The 20,382-nt window shown below is 43.5% G+C and overlaps 2 protein-coding genes and 1 pseudogene across 4 annotated transcripts in view; 1 reads left to right on the forward strand and 2 right to left on the reverse strand.

The window, feature by feature from the left end:
• The window catches only part of afdnb (afadin, adherens junction formation factor b), a gene marked incomplete at its 5' end in the record, with an annotated part of 43,143 nt that extends 36,336 nt beyond the window's left edge, over positions 1 to 6,807 (forward strand). Inside the window, 5 exons of the mRNA XM_083634316.1 lie at positions 992 to 1,348; positions 1,478 to 1,948; positions 5,402 to 5,501; positions 6,065 to 6,116; positions 6,442 to 6,807. Of these exons, the coding sequence (XP_083490442.1) occupies positions 992 to 1,348; positions 1,478 to 1,948; positions 5,402 to 5,501; positions 6,065 to 6,116; positions 6,442 to 6,538 (1,077 nt within the window). The 3' untranslated portion in view covers positions 6,539 to 6,807. The remainder of the gene's footprint in view (positions 1 to 991; positions 1,349 to 1,477; positions 1,949 to 5,401; positions 5,502 to 6,064; positions 6,117 to 6,441) is intronic.
• Positions 5,421 to 13,017, reverse strand: dusp23b (dual specificity phosphatase 23b). Of its 2 annotated transcripts, none has more exons than XM_083633357.1 (3): positions 12,914 to 13,017; positions 9,590 to 9,870; positions 5,421 to 7,480 (listed from the first exon to the last, which is right to left on the reverse strand). In XM_083633357.1, the coding sequence occupies exons 2-3, from the start codon at positions 9,852 to 9,854 to the stop codon at positions 7,197 to 7,199; spliced, it is 549 nt and encodes a 182-aa protein (XP_083489483.1). In that variant the 5' UTR covers positions 9,855 to 9,870; positions 12,914 to 13,017; the 3' UTR covers positions 5,421 to 7,196. The 2 variants fall into 2 exon arrangements, with proteins under 2 accessions (XP_083489483.1, XP_083489484.1); XM_083633358.1 differs by having other exon boundaries at positions 9,585 to 9,870.
• Positions 13,018 to 14,312: 1,295 nt separating this feature from the next.
• On the reverse strand, positions 14,313 to 17,050 carry LOC310773522 (carbohydrate sulfotransferase 11 pseudogene; annotated as a pseudogene). The gene is made up of 3 exons (XR_014554025.1): positions 16,960 to 17,050; positions 16,118 to 16,193; positions 14,313 to 15,450 (listed from the first exon to the last, which is right to left on the reverse strand). The product of XR_014554025.1 is annotated as a carbohydrate sulfotransferase 11 pseudogene (transcript).
• Between the last annotated feature and the right edge of the window lie 3,332 nt (positions 17,051 to 20,382).

Genomic DNA, 20,382 nt, shown 5'->3' on the forward strand with positions numbered 1-20,382 from the left:
CTCGCCATTTCCTTGAATGGCTTGCTCCCGCGTGTGTGTGTGTGTGTGTGTGTGTGTGTGTGTGTGTGTGTGTGTGTGTGTGTGTGTGTTCGCGCGTTGCTCCGCGGCTCTGGGGGGAGGGGATCTCTGTCCGTTCTGTGTGTGTGTCTCCGGGCTTCTGACTGTAAAATCGCCAAGCCATTTCCGCGGGAGGCGGCTGCTTTTGGTCCACGGGTCCAGTGGCTGTGGCTTCTCTCTGTCTCTGTCGCCACTTAGTGGTCAGTAAAATAGATTACACACATGCTCTTGCTCCAATAGTTATCTCGAAGATGTAAAAGGGGTTGATTGATGTCCCACCGTCAAAAAAAAAAAATGTTTATGTAAGACGAGTTAGCTCGTCCTTGGCACTCAAGCGCTGGATTATGTAAGACGAGTTAGGTCGTCTATGGCACTTAATGTGTTAAGGACTAAACAGCAAAACGTCGTGGATAGTGTGGAGACACACTTGTATAGACCCTTTTCACGGGGGCCATTTTGTGTCGAAATGGCAGGGTAAACACAGGTTCCATGTTGGAAACCCTCATTAGTGTTTTGCTTGCACCTGTGTTTACCCTGCCTTTTCGACACAAAATGGCCCCCGTGAAAAGGGTCTATTGCTGATGAGGACAGGACATGATAGATTAGGATTTCTGTGCGGGCGTGTGAGACTAATGTGTGTGAATGTTGACCAGAGTATGTATGTATTCAAATTGAGATAGCCGCTTTTTGAAAAAAAAAATTTGATATCACCTACAAAGCGTTTTTTTTTAACATGTATGAATAAAAGAAAAAAAATCAAATGTGGAACAATTATAGCTATAAATCTATTACAACTTCTTTCTTTTCTTTTCTTTTTTTTCACTCCAATGGATATTCAGCTATTTTTGAACAAAACCTCCAAATACAGTTGTGTTAATAAAATGATTACAAAATGCTACTAAAATAAAATCTGAATATTTCTCTCCCTTTATAGCGTCAAGCCGTCTCACAGGAGAACCTGTGTGTGGACAGTGGAGGCCCTCTGCTGGCCAAGAGACATCATGTCCTGGAGGAGCAGATCAGTCCAAAGCAAACCACCAGCCTCTACTCTGCGTTCCCAATCCGCCAGAGCGCCTCTACTCACGACCTCCTGTCCGACTACAGCTCGCCCACAAAACACCAGCAGGGGGCGCCTCAAGGTGCCGTTGGCCTGTTGAGAACCCCCCTGTCACAAAATCCAACGCCTTCAAACCAGCCCATACGCATTGACATCCCTCTGTCCAGAGCGCTCGACGCAAAATCAAATCCTCCATTCGTCACCTTCCGGCAGAGTGCGTCTTCTTTGCTGACAGTGAGGTTGACCCAAAATCCGAAGGTACATGGACGTGAACAACATCATCATGGGACTCAAGCAAACCAAAAACAGAGTTCCCAAATCCAAGACAATCATATTTACGCATGTCCCACTTCTGCCATCAAGAAGCTGCCTCAGCAAAAACCCATCACCAGCAGGGAACAAACAGCAAAACCCCAATCGAGCATCACTCCGACGAAGCACGTCTCCTTCCAGAACCCGCCGGCCCGACAACAGAAGCCAGCTGCCGGTCCGATCAGACAACAAGACCCTCGGTATTTTGCCGCGGGTAAGGAGTCCTCCGATGGCGGCGGCCTGTCGATGGACCCGTGGAGGCGGGAGGCCCGGGAGCAGCTGGAGGAGCAGCAGAGGCTCCAGGAGGTGGATCTGCTGCAGCAGGAGGTGCAGGAGCTCCAGGCCAGAGCGGCTCGCTCGGACGGGGAGAACGAGCGACTCCACAGGCTCAGCCTGGAGTGGACGTTCCAGAAGAGACTGCAGGAGTTCGGGCAGAACGCAGGGGATGATGAGGAGGGGGAAGATGAGGACATGGACATGATGCTGATGCTACAGCAGCTGGATAACAGAGCACAGGTGAAGGTGAGACCAGCACTGTGTTCTTTAACATCACTGTACATATTGTCACTGTTGGACAGTGTTGGGGGTGACCAGGCACGGACTGCATAATCAGGCACGTCGGGCAAATGCCCGGTGGCCTGGCCTGGCCTGGCCTGCAAAAAAAAAAAAAAAAAAAAATTGTGCCCGCAGTCAGGCCACTCACTGAACAGCAGGCCAGGCGCCGCCTACTGGTTTACTAGTGGTTTTATTACTTTATTAGTTAGTCTGAAGTAATAATTACACTTCAGGGTTAAAGTGGGTGCATCTCATTGTAAAATTGGACTCGGCCCAAATTGGGCTTCAAATGGCCCAAATTGGGCTTCAAATGGCCCAAATCTGGCTTCAAACAACCCAAATTGGGCTTCAAACGGCCCAAATTGGGCTTCAAACGGCCCAAATCTGGCTTCAAACGACCCAAATTGGGCTTCAAACGGCCCAAATTGGGCTTCAAACCCCCCAAATCTGGCTTCAAACTACCCAAATTGGGCTTCAAACGGCCCAAATTGGGCTTCAAATGGCCCAATTTTTTTTTGGGCCGTCGCGCGTCAGCCCGTATCGGCCTTGCCTGCTTGGTATCTAATGCCCGGCCTGAATTATGATCCCAGTCCGCCCCTGGGGGTGACGACGCATTACAAAGTAATGCATCACAGTAATCACATTACATTTGTCTGTAAGGAGTAGTGTAAGGCATTACAGCTCCTAAATCCAGTAATCACATTACAGTTACTAAATCAAACACTAGCACTGACCCCATTTACACCTGCTTTTTAAAATGCGACCTGTATCCAGAAAGTTATCCGGATACAGGTTGCATTTAAAAACCAGGTGTAAATCAATCAATCAATCAATCAATCATATTTAATACATGGGGTATATAATAAATGGGGTGAAAGAGATCTGAACACAATGTGAGCCAGGCTACCTCCAGATGTGGTCAGGAAGATCTGATCACATCCTGATCATGATGCATTTACACCTTGCATTAAGATGCGTTTTTCCGTATCCAGAGAACATCCAGATAACTTATCCGGATACAGGCCACATTTAAAAACCAGGTGTAAATGGGGAGCAAGTCATTACTTCCATTACTTACAAACATCAAACGTGAGGTGGTTTTTCATGCATGATCGTGCTTATGCAACACAACAGCTGACTGTTAAAAGCCATTAATTGCTAGAATGGATGGCCTGGAGGGACGGGGAGGAGTGATGATTGGTTGGTTCAGGGCAGGCCAATCAGAGTCGCCCCTCCGGCTCATCCATTGTCGCGCCAACTTTCATAGGCGTTCGAGGCAGATGGAGGGAAATGGCAACGTAGTCTACAACTTTTGAGGGGTGGAGATATGCACATTACTGCACATCTCAGGCGATTTTGCGGAGTAAAAGTAGTAGTAAAAGTAATGTAACGAGTAGTGTAACAAATTACTTTCTCCAGGGAGTAATTAAGTAAAGTAAGGCATTACTTTCTTTTAAAGTAAAGTGTAATATATTACTTTTTTGAGTAACGACCCCCAACACTGCTGTTGCATGAGATAATCCTGGATCAAACACCATGCATTTATTATTATTAGTTTATTCAGTTTTTTAAGGGTTTCATAAACCCAAGGGTCATACAATTTTCTCAACACATTAGCATTAGGAGCCATTAGCATTAGGAGCCATCAGTTGGAGTTAAAACTAAACCATCAAATCAACAAAACTGAAGTTATGTGAAAATACATGACAGCATGGTAACACTTTCTGTTGAGTAGGTGTGTATTCATAGCTTTCAAGGGGCGTTACGTAAGTACAAGGAACGCCCATTCTGGCGGTCAAAACTCAAAACAACAATGGCGCTGAACACTGACCAGACGCAGCTCCAGCAAAAAGCGGTCTTTTTTCCACCAGTTTCCAGTCAGGAATATTTAGACCATCTATCAAGCGTTGAAAAAGAACGATATCTAAACAAACTGCACGTTTTGGGCACTTCAAACAAACCGAACTATCGTTAACGTTACTGTCCAACACATGGCAGTTCGGAGAAATTGTTTCACAACAAACTGCGTGCGGAGTGCGGACTCGTTTTTATAATGTTGTGGAGAGAGAGAGCACAGCCCTCGTCGCGTGTGAAGAGAGAAGGAGAACGGGTGAGACAGAAGCAAACTATTTTTTGCAGATCTCAAAAGCAGGTAAACCACTGTGGGATTAGTGAGACTATTGCTAAAAGAGAAGATACTGTAGTGATGCCTGTGCTGTCGTCCGCTCAAACAGTACTTAGCAGTACTGTTTGACCGTCAGGTGGGCGTTCCCGGCAGCACGTAACGCCCCTTGAAAGCTATGAATAGGAGATTAAAGTGTGAAGCTATAACACACAAGCATGTTTATTCTGTCTTATCACATCATAAGAACCTGTAATATCCTATAAGTATTTTCTGATAATGGGTTATATTTATATAACTCACTATGACTCCATGATTGTAGTGTATTGTGTTCCTAGTATGCTTTAAATAAAAATAGATGCTTTTATGATATCATAAAGCTTTATAAACCAGCTTCTGTTTGCTATATATATATATTGCCATAGTGATCCAGTCCAAGCATTTAGATGGGGGTAGCTGTAATACATTACAAACATATAAGCTATTGTATGCAAATAAGTATGAAATATGATAGCTTCATTACACTTATAAATCAGCTAAATTCTAACTTTGCTGAATGGATAGAACGGGGTTTTTTACCCCACCCTGACCACGCCCCCAGCCAGGCTGAGCCAGCTAAACCAACGTCTATGACGAGACGTGGCCTCAACCTATTGAAACGTCAGTATTTGCACCTAACTAAATACGTTGATATTGAAATCGTGTGCTCCAGTCTACTCTTTGGGTTGAGTCACTGAGAAATGGCCCATAGAACTCCTTTCCACTTATAAATCACTATAGGTGCTTAATAGTGTCACTCACAAGACATAATTAAATGTTTATAATAAATTGCAACTTTGAATGTCCTATAAACATGTACTTCCTACTAGGGATGCACGATATATCGGCAATCATATCGGTATCGTCCGATGTTGCAATGTTAATATCGGTTATCGGTATCAGCCAACATTTTAACATTGAGAGGAAACAATGTGGTAAATCTATGATTTATGGGCTTCCAAATGTTTTGGAAATAAGGAAAGGCATTAATTTTTCAAATCCAGTGTTTACATGTGTTTTTCAGTGTGTACAAAATGTGATTATCATACAAATGTGTTTTTATACAGGTCATATCGACATCGGTAAATATCGGTTATCGGCAATAACAACAATGTTTATCGGTATCTGCAAAAATTGTCATATCGGTGCATCCCTACTTCCTACAATGTTTTACCCATACTCATGTAAATGAAACAGATACTCAAAAAGCCAGAATTTACATTTTCCCACTTTAATAATTTTCACTTGTCCACAAACAGAACAAGAGGAACTCTGCAGGAAAAGAAAAGGGTGAATTGAAGGAAGATCAAGCAAGAACTCCTCTCTCCCAAAGAGACGACGAGGCAAAGATAAACACAGGTATTATAATAACCAGAAGACCTCTCACTCCTCCTTCACAATCATGGCACAAAGCATTGTATCATTCGCTCTTAGTTTGATCCTTTCAAAAGAGGCAAAAATCCTTTATACCAGGGGTTTTTCAAAGTCTGAGACTGTGGGCCTCCCCCCCAGACAAAGCTTGGAAAAAAGAGCCCCGCCCCTTCACTCAATTTATGGATGCCTATAGGATCATGATTATGTTATTTGATCCCATAGACACAATAAGACAAGATAGCCTGATATTGCTGTTTGATGTACTTCAGACTACAGCAAATACATCAAAAGTGGAGACAAATGGGAAATTCCTCAAAACTGTATCTCTGAACTATTTCTTTAACAAAATCACACACATTTTTGCTATTCGATGAGATCTCCTTTTAATAACTAATGTAATATCTTTTCCATTCACTGAGCCTCCCCTGAAACTGCTTGGAGCCCCCCTGGGGAGCCCCCCCCCCCCTCCCTCCCACTTTGAAAACCTCTGCTTTATACATACATATATACATATACATATATTTATGTCACGTGTGTTTGTTTGACAGATAAAAGATCAAGTGGACCTGCTCAAGACTTTCACCACATGGTGTCAAAAGAGTGAGTTTTAACTTTTTTGTTTGTGTTTCAGCATAATGTTGCAATTTAATCCAATTAAAATGTCACTTGTTTTATTTATACAGGATTTTTCACATGATCACTTAATATGACAGAAATGTCCCAGTGTACCATTCACAACTAGCTTACTGTATTCCACTAACGTATTCCTTTATTCAAACTTGTGCGCATCGATGCATTTAATTCTAAACACCTCCCTGAGTAAATAATAAAATAGCACAGGCTAGCATTTTACGTCAACAGAAGCGATTCTCACAAGTAACAAAATTCAAGTATTTCTGCTCTTATCAAAATGCTTATTTGACAGAAACCAGCAGGAGCAGATCGAGAGAGCACCAGCAGCTCCTGAGAACCTCACGTTCAAAGAGCGTCAACGTCTCTTCACCCCGGCGTCCACTGCCTAAAGCAAGCTACAAACCTCGTCAACACAAACCTCAAAAGATGAAGATCATCTCTACGCACAGAGCAGACGAAAGAAGTTCAGACGATGCGCTCGCAAAACGACAGTTATGTCATGTAGAACAGTGGTTCTCAAATGTTTTCACATGAGGGACCCCTAAACTGACAAAAATTAAGACCACGGACCCCCATTTGATAGGATTTTGTCCTACGGTCCCCCATATGATAATAAGATTGATGCTTTTAGATGTTTTATTACAGAAAGTGTATAAAACCCATGACCAAAATAGTCATTGTGTTACTTATGAATGGAATTATAGTGAAAATGAATGACCCCCCTTTTGGCTGGGGACCCCCTGGAACCCCCTCAAGGACCCATGAGGGCGACCCCCATTTGAGAACCACTGATGTAGAAAAACAAGTGTATTGTAGTGTTTTGACTTAACTATGAATGTGTTTATCTTAGATTAGTGTTTTACTTTACTACTATTGTGCAAAACCCGTACTTTTTAATTTGTTTTATCATCTGTCATCAACACTTACTGTACCATTTCTTGTAGTTTTCTATTCTTGGTGCAGATGGATAAGAAAAATAATCCTTTAATTATAATTAGCATCACTGAGGCACTTGAAAAGATTTCTACCACTTATTATATACTTGTTTTAAAAATAAATCTTATTGCACATTGAACCGTAATAGTCATTGCCACGTCCGTTTCCTAACAAGTGCAGAGCAGTTATTTCCTTTGGGTAGCAATCAGTCATTTGGTGCGCTGATGAAACTGCACCACTGCCTTCTCTTGTTCGTGAGTTTCGATGGAGCCGTGGCGTATTCTCCGGATCTCGTTGATGGCGTCCACACCCGCCATCTTCCTCTTCTTCACCAGGTAGCAGGCCAGCATGGTACCTGTCCTGCCGTGGCCATGCATGCAGTGAACAGCCACACCCTAAAAAGAGGGACAACGCAATTTAATCATTCACTTGTTAAATACCCTATCATACTGTACGCCCCAAATTGGCATTATAGTTATTATATTTTCATTATAGTATATATATATATTGTATATATAACTATAACTATGTATATTTAAGCAATATAGCATGAGAGCCAGTGTGTTGTGCCAAATATATCCCCCTGATAACTGCTGAGCAGGGGGATATATGCCACAACACACGCAGCTCGAGTGCTATATTGCTTTTATAAAACGGTTTCCAAGTATGATAATATAATAATAATAATAATACTATAGTCCGACTCCGACTGGCATGTCATTCTGATAGAGTCAGTTGAAACACTACTGTAAGGCGGGACCGCAAGAACGTGCGGGTGATTTGATTGGATCGTTCTGGAGACTGAAGTTGACATTGGCCAATCCTGGCGCTTGCTGAGAAGCTGAGAGCTTTCTGGAAACCCCGACAGGCAGCTCGAGCGCAGCGCTGCATTCTCAGCGCTTGCTGAGAAGCCGAGTGCTTTCTGCAAAGCCCGACACCAACTAACGTTACGGGGTTAAATGCGGGGTTAACAGCCTTTCTTTTGCAAAGAAGACATTAGCCCGCATCTATTCTTGTACAAAACATCATTTTCTGCGAAGTATTAGTAAAGTTATAAGCGAAGATCGATTCACAAGGATCTGACAGCTGTCTCCGCCATTTGTTTTTTTTTAAACCAAAGGCTTTTAGTAAGAGAGTTGCCATGGCAACCAATAACCGAGTCCAATAACCCATGGCCATGGGTTATTGGACTCGGTTATTGGATTTATACAATGGCTGTGAACCAATCAGATTGCTTGATTTGAGAGAGCCGTTTTATAAACACATATATATAACTATATATAACTATATATACACACACACACATCAAAACGTCACTTTTAACCAGTTCGAGTTACGCTCTTTCCATATATTTTCCTTATAAGCCCACCAGCTTTGATATCTGTTGGCTGGTTGTTGATATTTCTAACAATATTGTGCCTTTTGGACAAACACTTTGCGGAGATAGAGGCAGCCATACTGTTTCCGGTCTGCCGTCTGGAAGGGAGACAAAGATCGTATTGAAGGTAGGAGCGAGGCTCTTAACATTTTTGGACAACAGTGCCATGGTGTTGCAGTGGAACAAGGTAGAAGCCTTCGGTTCTTACCAACAGAAGATCTTTGGTACAAATGATGACCATGATGATGATGACGTGCTTTGTTTCAGCACGCGCACATGAACGTTTTAGAACAACATGAATGTTGTACAGGTAGGAAAAACTGACTGGTTAAGCTACTCTTGGAGAACAGCAAAGCTATAAAAACTAGGGCTGTGGCGATTCACTTATCTCCCGATTCGATACTATCACGATTCTTGGGTGCCGATTCGATTTATATTGCGATTGCGATTCTACGATTATTGCGATTCGATATTACGATTTATTGCGATTTTTGTTTCTTTTTTTCTTTTCTTTTTTCAGTTTGTTTGCTTTTTTACACTAGATTAGAACATGGGAAAAGTTGAATCATACACTAGAGACTGTATATTATATATCATGAGTAGGGCTGGGCGATATAGTTAAAAACAGGGGCGGACTGGGATCATAATTCAGACCGGGCATTAGATACCAAGCAGGCCAGGCCGATATGGGCCGACGCGCGTGAAATTTGGGCCGTTTGAAGCCAGATTTGGGCCGTTTGAAGTCCAATTTTACAATGAGATGCACCCACTTTAACCCTGAAGTGTAATTATTACTTCAGACTAACTAATAAAGTAATAAAACCACTAGTAAACCAGTAGGCGGTGCCTGGCCTGCTGTTCAGTGAGTGGCCTGACTGCAAACAACCAAATTTTTTTTTTTTGCGATTATCGATTCTGGAATAAAAGATCGATTAAAAAAATCGTGACATTAAAAATCGCGATACTTAGGTGAATCGATTTTTTCCCCCACCCCTAACCAAAACCAAAAACCAATGCATTTCGGCTGTTAACGGTAACATAACGGAACATTGTGCTAGATGAAACCCTACGGTGTCCAGAAAGTATTGGACCAGCACCGCCATCCGGCGTGAGATGCTCACCTCACCCTTGGCGTTCGCCTCATCCACGACGGAGAGGAATCGGTCGATCTGGCCGGGCGATGGAGGAGTGAAGTCGGCTATCTTGATGTGGTGCAGCTTCAGCTGGGGGCACGTGTCGTGGTGAGGTGGTTTCCTCTCACACAGGCACACCAGGTGTCTGACGCCGTTGTCCAGCAGGTACCGGTAGTCGGCCGGCATTCTGGGAAGCGCCAAGCCGGCCAGCTTGCCCGGTTCGACCCAGGAGAAGTTGTGTGGCGGAGAGGACGCCATTTCCCACTTTGTCAAGCTGAAGAGAGGAGCGAGAGAGAGAGAGAGAGAGACTTAGTCAAGACAACACTTTATTTGTAAAGCATTTAGCACACAAAGACGTAGGCCGCGGAACCAGTAGGGCCGGTCGGGCCTTGGGCCCAACCTACTTTTAAATGTCAAATATGCATGTATAAAAAAAAATCTTTTGACAAATTTTGTTTGTGTTTTTTTGTCAATGTTTTATGGTTGGTTATGGTTTACTTTTTTCCCTTGTTTGGTCAAATTTAAATCAATAAAAAATGTATCAAATAAATCTCAGTGCGTAATTGTGCACATAAACAAACAGGGACGCACGCTCTCTCTCTTCCCCTCCGACAGCCATTGATCATGGAGCAGCATTCACCTGCAGCCAGTTTGAAAACGTCACGGTATCAAAACCACTCAGATTTGCCGTCATACCTTCCCCCACAGTATCAGCTGTTTCCCCAAAACAAAGTGCCCAGGTCGCTTGCAGAGTGCAGCTTACGTGGCCCCTCCCCCTGGCTGCATGCCTACCTAGACTAGATCACAGTAGAGAGGAGCTGTCCCTGACTGTATTTACAACCGTGTGTGTGATCATGGCTGAAGCAGGAGAACGCAAGGACCCCCCTGAACTCCCCCCCCCCATCTAAAAAGACGACGTCGGCTGTATGGGAATATTTCGGCTATTGTAAAAACACAGATGGTCCGCACATAAAGGTCCGCGATACCGCTGTATTTTTGTCCAAGGTTATCATACCGTCAAAAACTCATACCGCTGCATCGCTCCCTACCTGGGAATACTGAAGAGCAGGGCAGACCTTCTCTACTCTCCAGGGCGTTTCCACTGCAGAGTGAATGGAGACTGCATGTCACAATATATCGTCCCACAATATATCGCGATATCAAAACGTGACAATATGTATCGTTGAGATGAAATCTCATATCGCGAGAAAAAGAAGCTGAACATGGTGGCACTGATCTGCATCCGATTGCATGCTCGCTCTCCTTTTCATTGCTTTGTTTGAACAGACGAGGGACGTTACAGACACGGGAGGATGAAAATGGTGAAATTACTCAAAGGAGCGTGGAGGATGCCCCCTCAACTAACAAATCGATCGCAAAAAAATATTGTTAAAATATCGTATCGTATCGTTATCGTGAACCCAATATCGTGTATCGTATCGTATCGTGAGTGTATCGTGACACCCCTAATAGCTTCCCAAACTTCCGGGCCCCCTTTGCTAGGTAAGAATCTATGGAATAATGTATAAATCCAGTGTCAGTAAACCTACATCTAGTACCATTCCAGTAAGTGGATATATGCAATAAAGGCAAAAAAAATTAATCCTCCCCTAAACGAATAATCTAATTTGAAAAGGCAATAACACCATTATAACAAGATGCCACCGATAATAATAATGCTGCTGAATGTGTTCTCCTACTCATTGAATGCAACTCAAACTGTAAATTTGACGGAAATACAGTAGAATACATCATGTATGATGCACTTCTCTAAATTCAGGCGCTCTGCATGTTTTGCCCATATTTACTCTTAGATGTTGACGGTTTAGTAGGAATATATGACTTCTAAACACTATTCATTTAAATACATCCATGCGGTGCTGATGGCCCATTTGAAATGCCTTCCGCAGCCCATGTACAAAGAAACTCAATATGCTTTACATAATAATAAAATAAATCCTCTCTTCCCACACACACTCCCTGTCTGTTTCTCACACACACGCGCGCTCGCACGAGCATACAAACACACACATACGCAAGAGCGCGCGCACACACACACACACACACACACACACACACACACACACACACACACACACACACACACACACACACACACACACACACACACACACACACACACACACACACACACACAGGATAAAACCTAGTCAAAGGGTTTATGGAAAAAATGTAGGAGGTGAATGTTTGGGCTCAGCTCAGCTCCTCTGGCAGGCTATTCTAAATAACGGTGAGCCTAACAGCTAAAATGGCCTTTGCCAGATTTGGATTGAATCCAGGCCAGAAAAGCAGAGCGTCCGTTTAGAAATCCTCAGCAGAGCCAGTCCATTAAGGGCTTTGTACTTGTAGACAAGCAGCAGACTCTTAAAAGTAGTCAACTGTAATATACTCAATGGAGTATATAAAAACAGATGTGATGATGTGTTCAGCTTTTCTTGTCCTACTCAAGAGTCTTCAAACATTAGATGCAGCGGGTTCCAGGCAGCAGTCTAGCTCCCCCTATTGGCCATTATTGCAAGACTATTATTTAATTGGATGAGGAAGTGATTTGATGGCGTTTGGTGTGTGCATGCACACCTGCAAATGAATGTAAAAGCCCCTTTCAGACATGCAGCCAATAACCCTGTGCTCGTTCCTGCAATCATACACTGTATGTATGATCGGGTACAGGGATCGATACCCAGGGAAATTCTGTACCCACATTTACCACCTGCCATTTAAAGAAATGCGCAAAAATGCGGTCGAAAACTGGTGCGTTCAGCTGTTGCCAGTCATCAGCAGCAGTACTAGGAAGGAAGGCATGCCACCATGCTGCAGTCACTGAATGACAGGTTAGTTGACAGCACCATATACATAACGAGCCATAATAACGGTGGCTGCGGACAGACATTACGCAACATTCAAACCTGACCTTTAGATTTGCTCCTAGCAAAAATAAAGGCATGGGATTTAGGTTGACTAACTTTACGCGTGTGCTAGTGTTTGTAACGTCCGTTAGCTGTTAACATACTGCTTTAGCGACAACGTGGCTAGGCTGGAAAAATAAGAAAGCTAATGTTAGTCCAATGCATCGAGTGACACAAGCTACTGTAGTTGCCCAACAAGTGGAAGATCCAGTGGACAGTCACATTCAGACCACCTCCCACCCAGTCAATCTGGGAACACAGACTCTCCCAGTTAACGCTATAACGCTAATTAACAACGGTTAGCGTTATAGCTAACTCGATTAGCGTTAGCAATACAATAGCAGTGTCAGTAATAACAACCTAGGCTAGGTGAGTTAGCTGTAAACTTACAGTTTCCAACTTCGGTGAATGAACGTTATGCTAGCTAACGTTAGCTGCTGCTAATTACATAGTTTGCTTGCTTCCCTGAGTCGCATCTGTAGGCGGCGAACAGCTGCCGATTCTGAATCAGTTTTGAAAACATAGGGCCGTTTTACAGTAAGGTTGTGTGAATGGATTTGGCCATGTGGAATCGCTTTGCTGATCTCAGAACAGCAGTTGTAGCAGAGACCTTTAATATTGGGTACACCCAGTCGGCAAGGCCACCAGTCTCTTTTTGAGGCCAATGCGGAAGTTGCCATACTCTCAAATGGCCAGTGGGGGGCGCAGCTTGTGTAACATCATCCCTGAACGTCCATTCAACTCTATGTGAAACGAGCCAACTTCTCTCTCGGTCTCTGTCTTAAATAAACACTTTACAAATGAGTTTATGGTCTGAAAAAACAATTTCAATTATTTTTCATGCTCTCAAGGCTCCAGTTTTTTTAATTATAGCCCCATTTCGAGGAAAATAGGCGATATACTTCGGATATTGGGAAACAGTAATACTTCCGCCCGTTAGAGGCAGCAATGTGCCGCAAAGGCATCTAGTCTGCGGAAAGTACACGAATAAGAAAACCTAGCAAAACAAGGCTAGTATGGCTAGCAGATAGCAAGTCATACTTTAGCAAATTATCAGAAAATAGCGCTACTTTATGATATTTTAATAATGTTAGTAGACACACGTAACTGTATAGATGGCATACATGTAACGTGACGCTCATAACATGGCGGACCATTTAACGTTATCTAACGGTATTTAAAGTAGCCTAACGTTAAACCCAGCTAGCAGATCATGGGCGGGCCGCCAGCGGCAAGCCGGAGACCAATTCGGCGGGCCACCGTCGGCAGCTGCAGCGGCTCCGCTGCGGTCGTGCTAGTCGGTGAAACAGCGGTCCGCCGGGGTGGCTCGCTGGCGGTCCGCTGGCGGCACCAGCGTACACAGCCAGCGGCCCTTGCACGGCACGCTGATGGCATGCCGCTGGTATTGCACCTCCCAGCCCCACTATACATTGTTATGCTAATACATGCATGCAGTGCTTATCCACTGGCAGGGCTCCCTTCCTCTCATACTTATAAATATTACTTATCACTAAATATGGTGGTAATTTCTGAGGTACTTGGTTAAAAAAGGTTGAGAACCACTTCAATAATGCACATAATTACAATGATTTAAATGATAACATGTGATTATTAATACAAGTTAACAATAATAATTTAAAGGAGAACAGATCCGTGAACTTTTTGTTATTTTATTTATGGACATAAGAAATGAATCAAACGATGATGATTTGACAACTGTGCATTGCAAATAGCAAAAAACTTGACTGTATATGCTCTGTATATGTTGCATATTATGTGGGCTATATATTTAAAGAAAACATCAAGCCAAAAAATAATGTATAAAAAAAACAAAAAACATTTTGAATTCAAGATTCAAGCTTACTTAATAGCCATAATGAACATGTTACAAATGAGGAATTTGTCTTTGTGCAGTATGCAGTGCAGCAATACAAAGTAACAGGTAGACAGAAAGGCAATTTTCAAATTAATTTGCATTAAAGTGCAAAGTAACAGACCTTGAAAGTGACATAGTGGAGTCCATGTAAAGATCAGGATCAGAGAGTTCAAGCATGAGTCTGTGGATGAGTGAAGTCCCAGCCTCAACTAAACTTGAGGTAGGCTGGCATGGAGTAGTTGAAGAGCAGGAAGTCCATGCGGTAGAGGTTGTACAGATTCTTCTGGTAGAAGGGGCTGATGTTGTGGAAGAACTGGGCTGCCATGTCGCCCGTAGTCCTGGTGCTCTTGGAGGAGGCCGGGAAGGCGACCTGCCCCTCCACCCCGGTCAGCTGCAGCACGTAGCGGGAGTCCTGCTCCAGCGTCTCATACTTGCCCACCACGTTGTAGTGGATGAGGCAGGGGTGGCACAGCGAGTGCACCCGCTCCCAGTGCTCGTTGAAGGGCTCCTCTCGCTGGGTGGCCGGGTCCACAAGGTAGTACACAAACTCCTCAAAGGAGACGTCGTCGCCCCGCTCCAAAGCCTCCGGCCAGGGGTCCGGTCGGTGGCGCCGGACTATCTTCGTGCCGTATCGTTTATGAAACGCCGTGTTGTAGCTGCGCGTGAACTTGTTGCGGTACGCAGACACCAGCCGCTCAAAGGGCTCGCGCACAAAGACGAACTTCAGGTAGGAGCGCAGGCGCTGGTTGATCTGGGAGGTGGAGTACTCCGACAGCGTGCGCAGGTTCCCCGGCACGTGGGCCTCGTTGGCGGGAATGGCCAGCGGATCCCGGTGGGGCCCGGCGACGCCCGTCAGGACCATGAGCACTCTCTTCCAGTTGGTGCGGGCCACCTTGGGCACGTAGCAGTACAGCATGCCATGCTGGTCGTCCACGATGACGTGCTTCAGGTCCTCGGGGATGAGGACTCGGCGTTTGCGGGTGTAGGAGCGGCAGGCCTCCTCTGACAGCTCGCGTCGGCCCTGGTGAATCGCCTGTACCGCTGATTCAACCTACAAACAAACAAAAACAGAAAAGATGAAGAATCATCAAAGATCATGAATGAATGATCAACCCTAAAATAACAACTAGTGCACTTGTGGTCAATATTTGGACCACTTCAATGTTTTTACTTTCAAGAGATTCAAAACGGCACTTCACAAGAGTCAGAACTAACCTTAATGCATAAGTTAACCCAAAAATGACCCCTATGCCAGTGGAAGTAGCATAGTATTTTAGTCCACAAAGATTTGTGGAGTTCATCAGGGAAACAGAGTTACAGCATTATCCGGTAGCACCATGCCCTTCTCCCCAATATACTATATTCACAGGTGTGTGTGTGTGTGTGACTGACCGTACGAATTGAAGTGCTGCTGATAGCACTGATCAACAAAAACTGCTTGAAAGATATTATGGCATGTTGTTTTCTAATGCAATCTCAGCACGGAAGGAGACATGATAAAGCAGCTTTGTGTGAGTATTTAAAATGCCTACTGATGATGTAATCAGTGATATAATGAGGCACACAAACACATACACATGGAGGTATTGTGACATCACTGATGCAATAATATTTAGTGAGAGCAACACACACACACGGGCGTGCCAATAGGGCAGGCGAGGCCGAGCTAAATAATAATTTTCCATAAGAATAAAAAAAAAAAAAAATAGAAACCTTACCTTTAAAACTATCTACGAGGTCTTGAAGTTGCCACTCCGCCAATCTGTCTCTGACAAAGCTGTCCATTGACCCAACCTGAAACAAACAAAGGGAGCTACTTATTTAAAATAAAATAGCTATTTGAATGCCTTTTATGATGCTGCTCGGATGGATTTTTAAGCTGATACCTATAACAGACAAATATCTGCTTCTCGATAAGCGATAATAATTTTACATTTTTTTTATGCAGCTGCTGGACTCATGGCTCATCTCAAGCCTGTTTGGTCCAAAATGGAGCTTGCATCAGTGTGGGGATAAGGAAATAAAATAATACAAACGATTTACAGACTAACAGTCACAGACTGTAACGGTCTGTAACGTTAGTTTTGATCTCATCTTACATGGCCGTGCACGCAAACAGAAGAATATGCACGCAGTAAATTAACGTGAGCAGCAACACACTAACAATGGTCTGTACTCTGTAACGTTAGTTTAATCAATAAGCCGCGAAAGCAAACAGAATTATGTACGTTAACGTTAAACGGCCGAATAACACTGTATTGATATATCCAGAATGAGCACAAAATAGATGTTTGCAACCGATGCCTTTTTACGTTTTACTCCAAGAAACGTGGAAGGTTTTTAACAAGATGTAGATGGCCCATGCATTTCTTCACTGGGTAGAGTGGCTAACGCTAGCCTCTGCTACAGGCCTATGTGTAACACAAACAGCTGTCTACACAACGTCATTTAACTATTAGCCATCTAACTTGTTGTTATCTGCCTAACCAGCGAAATGGCTAATGGTAAGATCGCAGCAGAGCACAATAGGATTTACAAATATAGCGTTAAATATTCTTACCGATCTGCTTTTCAAAGAGCCCCGAAGTTTTCAGTGTCCTTTGTTGTCGTGCACGTCTTGTTTTTCTTGTGATGCAAGAAGGCAGCGCATGATCGCCACCAACCGGTCTCTTATTGTCCGTATATCGCTTTTATAATCAGTCCTGTGTTTTGTAGATAGGTGAAGACAAGTCATGGTTTAAAACAACTTTTTCAAAGATTGTTGCTATCAGTACTGTGGGCGCATGTTTGCTTCCTGAAATCCCATTCATAAAATGGCGCCAGGACACACGTAGCCTCAATGGCCTGGACGCAGACACAACGTCACACTACGGCAACGCAAAAGTGCCAAAATTCTTCACTTCCCATCGTCACTCTCACCCACCCCCCCCCCTCCCAATAATCTTTATTTCAAACTGTTAACATTACACACAAAAAACAACATCAGACAAATGGATACAGATGAGACATGGGGGGGGGGGATATATAGACTGCAGACCTGACCAGTGTAATAAAGTAGAGAGAGAGAGAGAGAGAGAGAGAGAGAGAGAGAGAGAGAGAGAGAGAGAGAGAGAGAGAGAGAGAGAGAGAGAGAGATCATCATCCTGCATCTGGCTGAAAAATATAACACTGCATACCCAGTGAATAAATTACCCACATTTATTCTTCTTGGACATCTACCTATTATTATTTGCACTATATTTATTTATTTATATTGCAGGGACAAAACAATGGTTCCACAGGTTAAATTAGGCTACAACTGGGTAGACACAGCCCTGTTGTGCATTTTGTGTAGGCCTATACAATATTTTGCCAAAAATATGTTGCTATCTTCTATAAACATTCCAAATTTGACATGTTCAAGTAGAAATGCATCAATGCTAGATTATCCATAAATTAAAATTTGGCCAATTATGAGTAATTTTGCAGGGGAAAAAAGTGATCTGTTGTCTCCACATCTGTATTGCAAAATTCATACAGATTCACATTCTACTCCTAAAATGATTTTTTCCCCTTTGTGTATATATAAAAACAGAAATCCATTAAATAGTCTCGTTCAAACAAAATGATTTTACAATTTAGCCCATCGATTCAAATTGTATCTACAGTATAACATAGTTTTAATGGATGGGGGGAAATCTTTGCCTTTCTCCCGACAGCTAGACACCAGCGTCCCTCCAGCGCTGATGTGTTCCTTGAGATAGGTAAATTCTTGGCGGCTTGCCGACGGCCAGAGGCTGCTCAGCCTCCGGTGGCATTCCGCCAGACTGAAGGTAGCGCTGTTCCTCCCGCGGGGCGCTGGATGCCCGCCGTCACAATGACGTGCCGATTTGCCTCTGAAAATACGCCAGCGGGACGACATCGGGGGCGGCAGATTGCTAGCTGGGAAATGGTCTGTACATGTTATACAGTAAGCGTCATAAGGTTATATGTTAACGTAACATAACATCACAAGTTTTTGCAGACTTGAATGCTGTTGGTCGTTTGTTCAATTTGCTTTTCTGTATGGTATTGGACATTTAAAAATGATACATACTTGTCTTGAGGCATCCGCCAAGCTCAGCAATTTGTTATCCTTATTTTAAAACATACTTTATCAGATCGATATAACTCAACATAGCCTAAGGTCTTGCACGAATATGTCTACTGGTAAATTAGGCATATATAGATAATCTACCAAGCAACACTTGATACAAATATAGGTAACCATTTCACAGCAGTACAGCCTACCATGGTGGAAAATTAACCATTCTTTAAGTTTGAATGATATCAAAATATATGTTGCATGGTGTAGCCTTTGTTTATGTCGAATTGTTACAGATAACCATATTTCAATAAATATAAATCATTCGTTGATTTGAAGCAGTCGGTTGGTTCTGCATCTTCATTCTTCTTCCTGGTCATTTGGTCGAAGCTGGTTCACTCGACATCAAATATCTTTATATCACATCTTATTAACAAGCTGCCTGCTCTGACCAGACAACTATAATGGGCTCGTTCTATGAGATTTGGGGTACATTCGGGTACATGATTTACTTTAGCACATAGCCTACACAACAAGGTTCTTTGTTGGCAATGTTTATTGACAAAAACACACTGGCAGATACATACCAAATGGCTCAAAGTAAATCTATCAAAAGTCTCAAATCTGTCAGCATTTAGCGTATGTTATTGCAATATCTTAGGTTGAACAACTGATGATCAGCAATATTCTCACAGTAATATGCACATGGGAATCAAAACGTAGCATTCATTTTCACAAATAATTTGACAATGTGCCTCTGTTCTGTTGTGCTGTTCCTGCTCCACCATGGTACTCCGACGGCCATCCCTTGAAGAAACAAACGACACCGTGTTATTAATTACTATAACATAACGCCACCACATTTCAGTTAAAGTAGGCTATAACGGTGCTCACACGTTAGCACACGATGCTAATCGAGCTAGCGTTAGCTTACAAACATGAGCATCACTCAAACAGTCCAACGAGTCCAACATAGCAGAGCACCAAGTGCGCGACCAAATCCACCTCAGTTATCAATTTTAGAGTTTGCCCAGAGATAAGTATAATAGCAGTTTACCTTGTGGAGGCTTAGCAGCAGCTAGCAGGCTGGAGACTCACACCAGCTACTCAGGCACAATGCACCAGGATCACACCACACCATGGTCTCTTGGCCAGGCCCCGGACAAGACGGTGGTCGGCTGGCTGGACTCCTACTCGCCCATACCTTCGGACTAAAAGTTATTATATTTGTTGTCCTGGACCATTTCACCACTGCAACCAGCCAGCCAGCGAGCAAGCTAGCAAACAGAAGCGAACAACAAGATGGCAGTCGTTCAAGCCTGTGAGACAAATTCGGAAACTCCCCCGGCAGCCGCTAGGGGCAGCCGCCCCCTCCTCCTTCTTCTTCTTCTACTAGTTTTTAACAGCCCTCTCTCCCCGTACTTCCGTGTAAAGTTAATCCATTCAACCAATCAACGATGAGCAGGAAGCGGGAGATTCAAGCCTCATTTTCTGCTATCAAAACCCAATGGGTGACGTCACGCTGACTTTATCCAGATATATATGTACTATCAATGGGTACACCCCACTCCAGGCTGCGCCAATCGTAAGAAATGGAACTCTTCCGGTCTCCTAAATGGGCGTGGTTATCAGCTTGTGATTGGCTGTCTGTCCAGTCTCCTAAGGGGGCGTGGTAGCGGCGAAACCTCCGTGGCACGGATACAGGAAGTGACTGGAAGTTGGGGTGTCTCCATCTTCAGGGTCTCTGGTTGTACTAGGCAGCTGTCATATCCATGCCTTTGCACTTGAACACCTGCAGAGGGCGCAACATCCCCCGCAGCAAAAATATGGAGGCTGTGAACATGTGTTTAGATGTTTGAAACAGAGATATTGAGAGATCATTGATTATTAATAAATAGATATAATATATCTTATTCAATC

Source organism: Poromitra crassiceps (assembly GCF_964638095.1).
Source record: "Poromitra crassiceps genome assembly, chromosome: 3".
Taxonomy (NCBI): domain Eukaryota; kingdom Metazoa; phylum Chordata; class Actinopteri; order Beryciformes; family Melamphaidae; genus Poromitra; species Poromitra crassiceps.

What these genes read in the sequence shown, in the direction of transcription:
- dusp23b (XM_083633357.1), bottom strand. Translation starts at nt 9,854, where the DNA reads ATGGCGTCCTCTCCGCCACACAACTTCTCCTGGGTCGAACCGGGCAAG. An exon ending in GGATGAGGCGAACGCCAAGG is followed by an intron (nt 7,481 to 9,589) that starts GTGAGGTGAGCA and finishes CCCTCTTTTTAG; the next exon opens with GGTGTGGCTGTTCACTGCAT.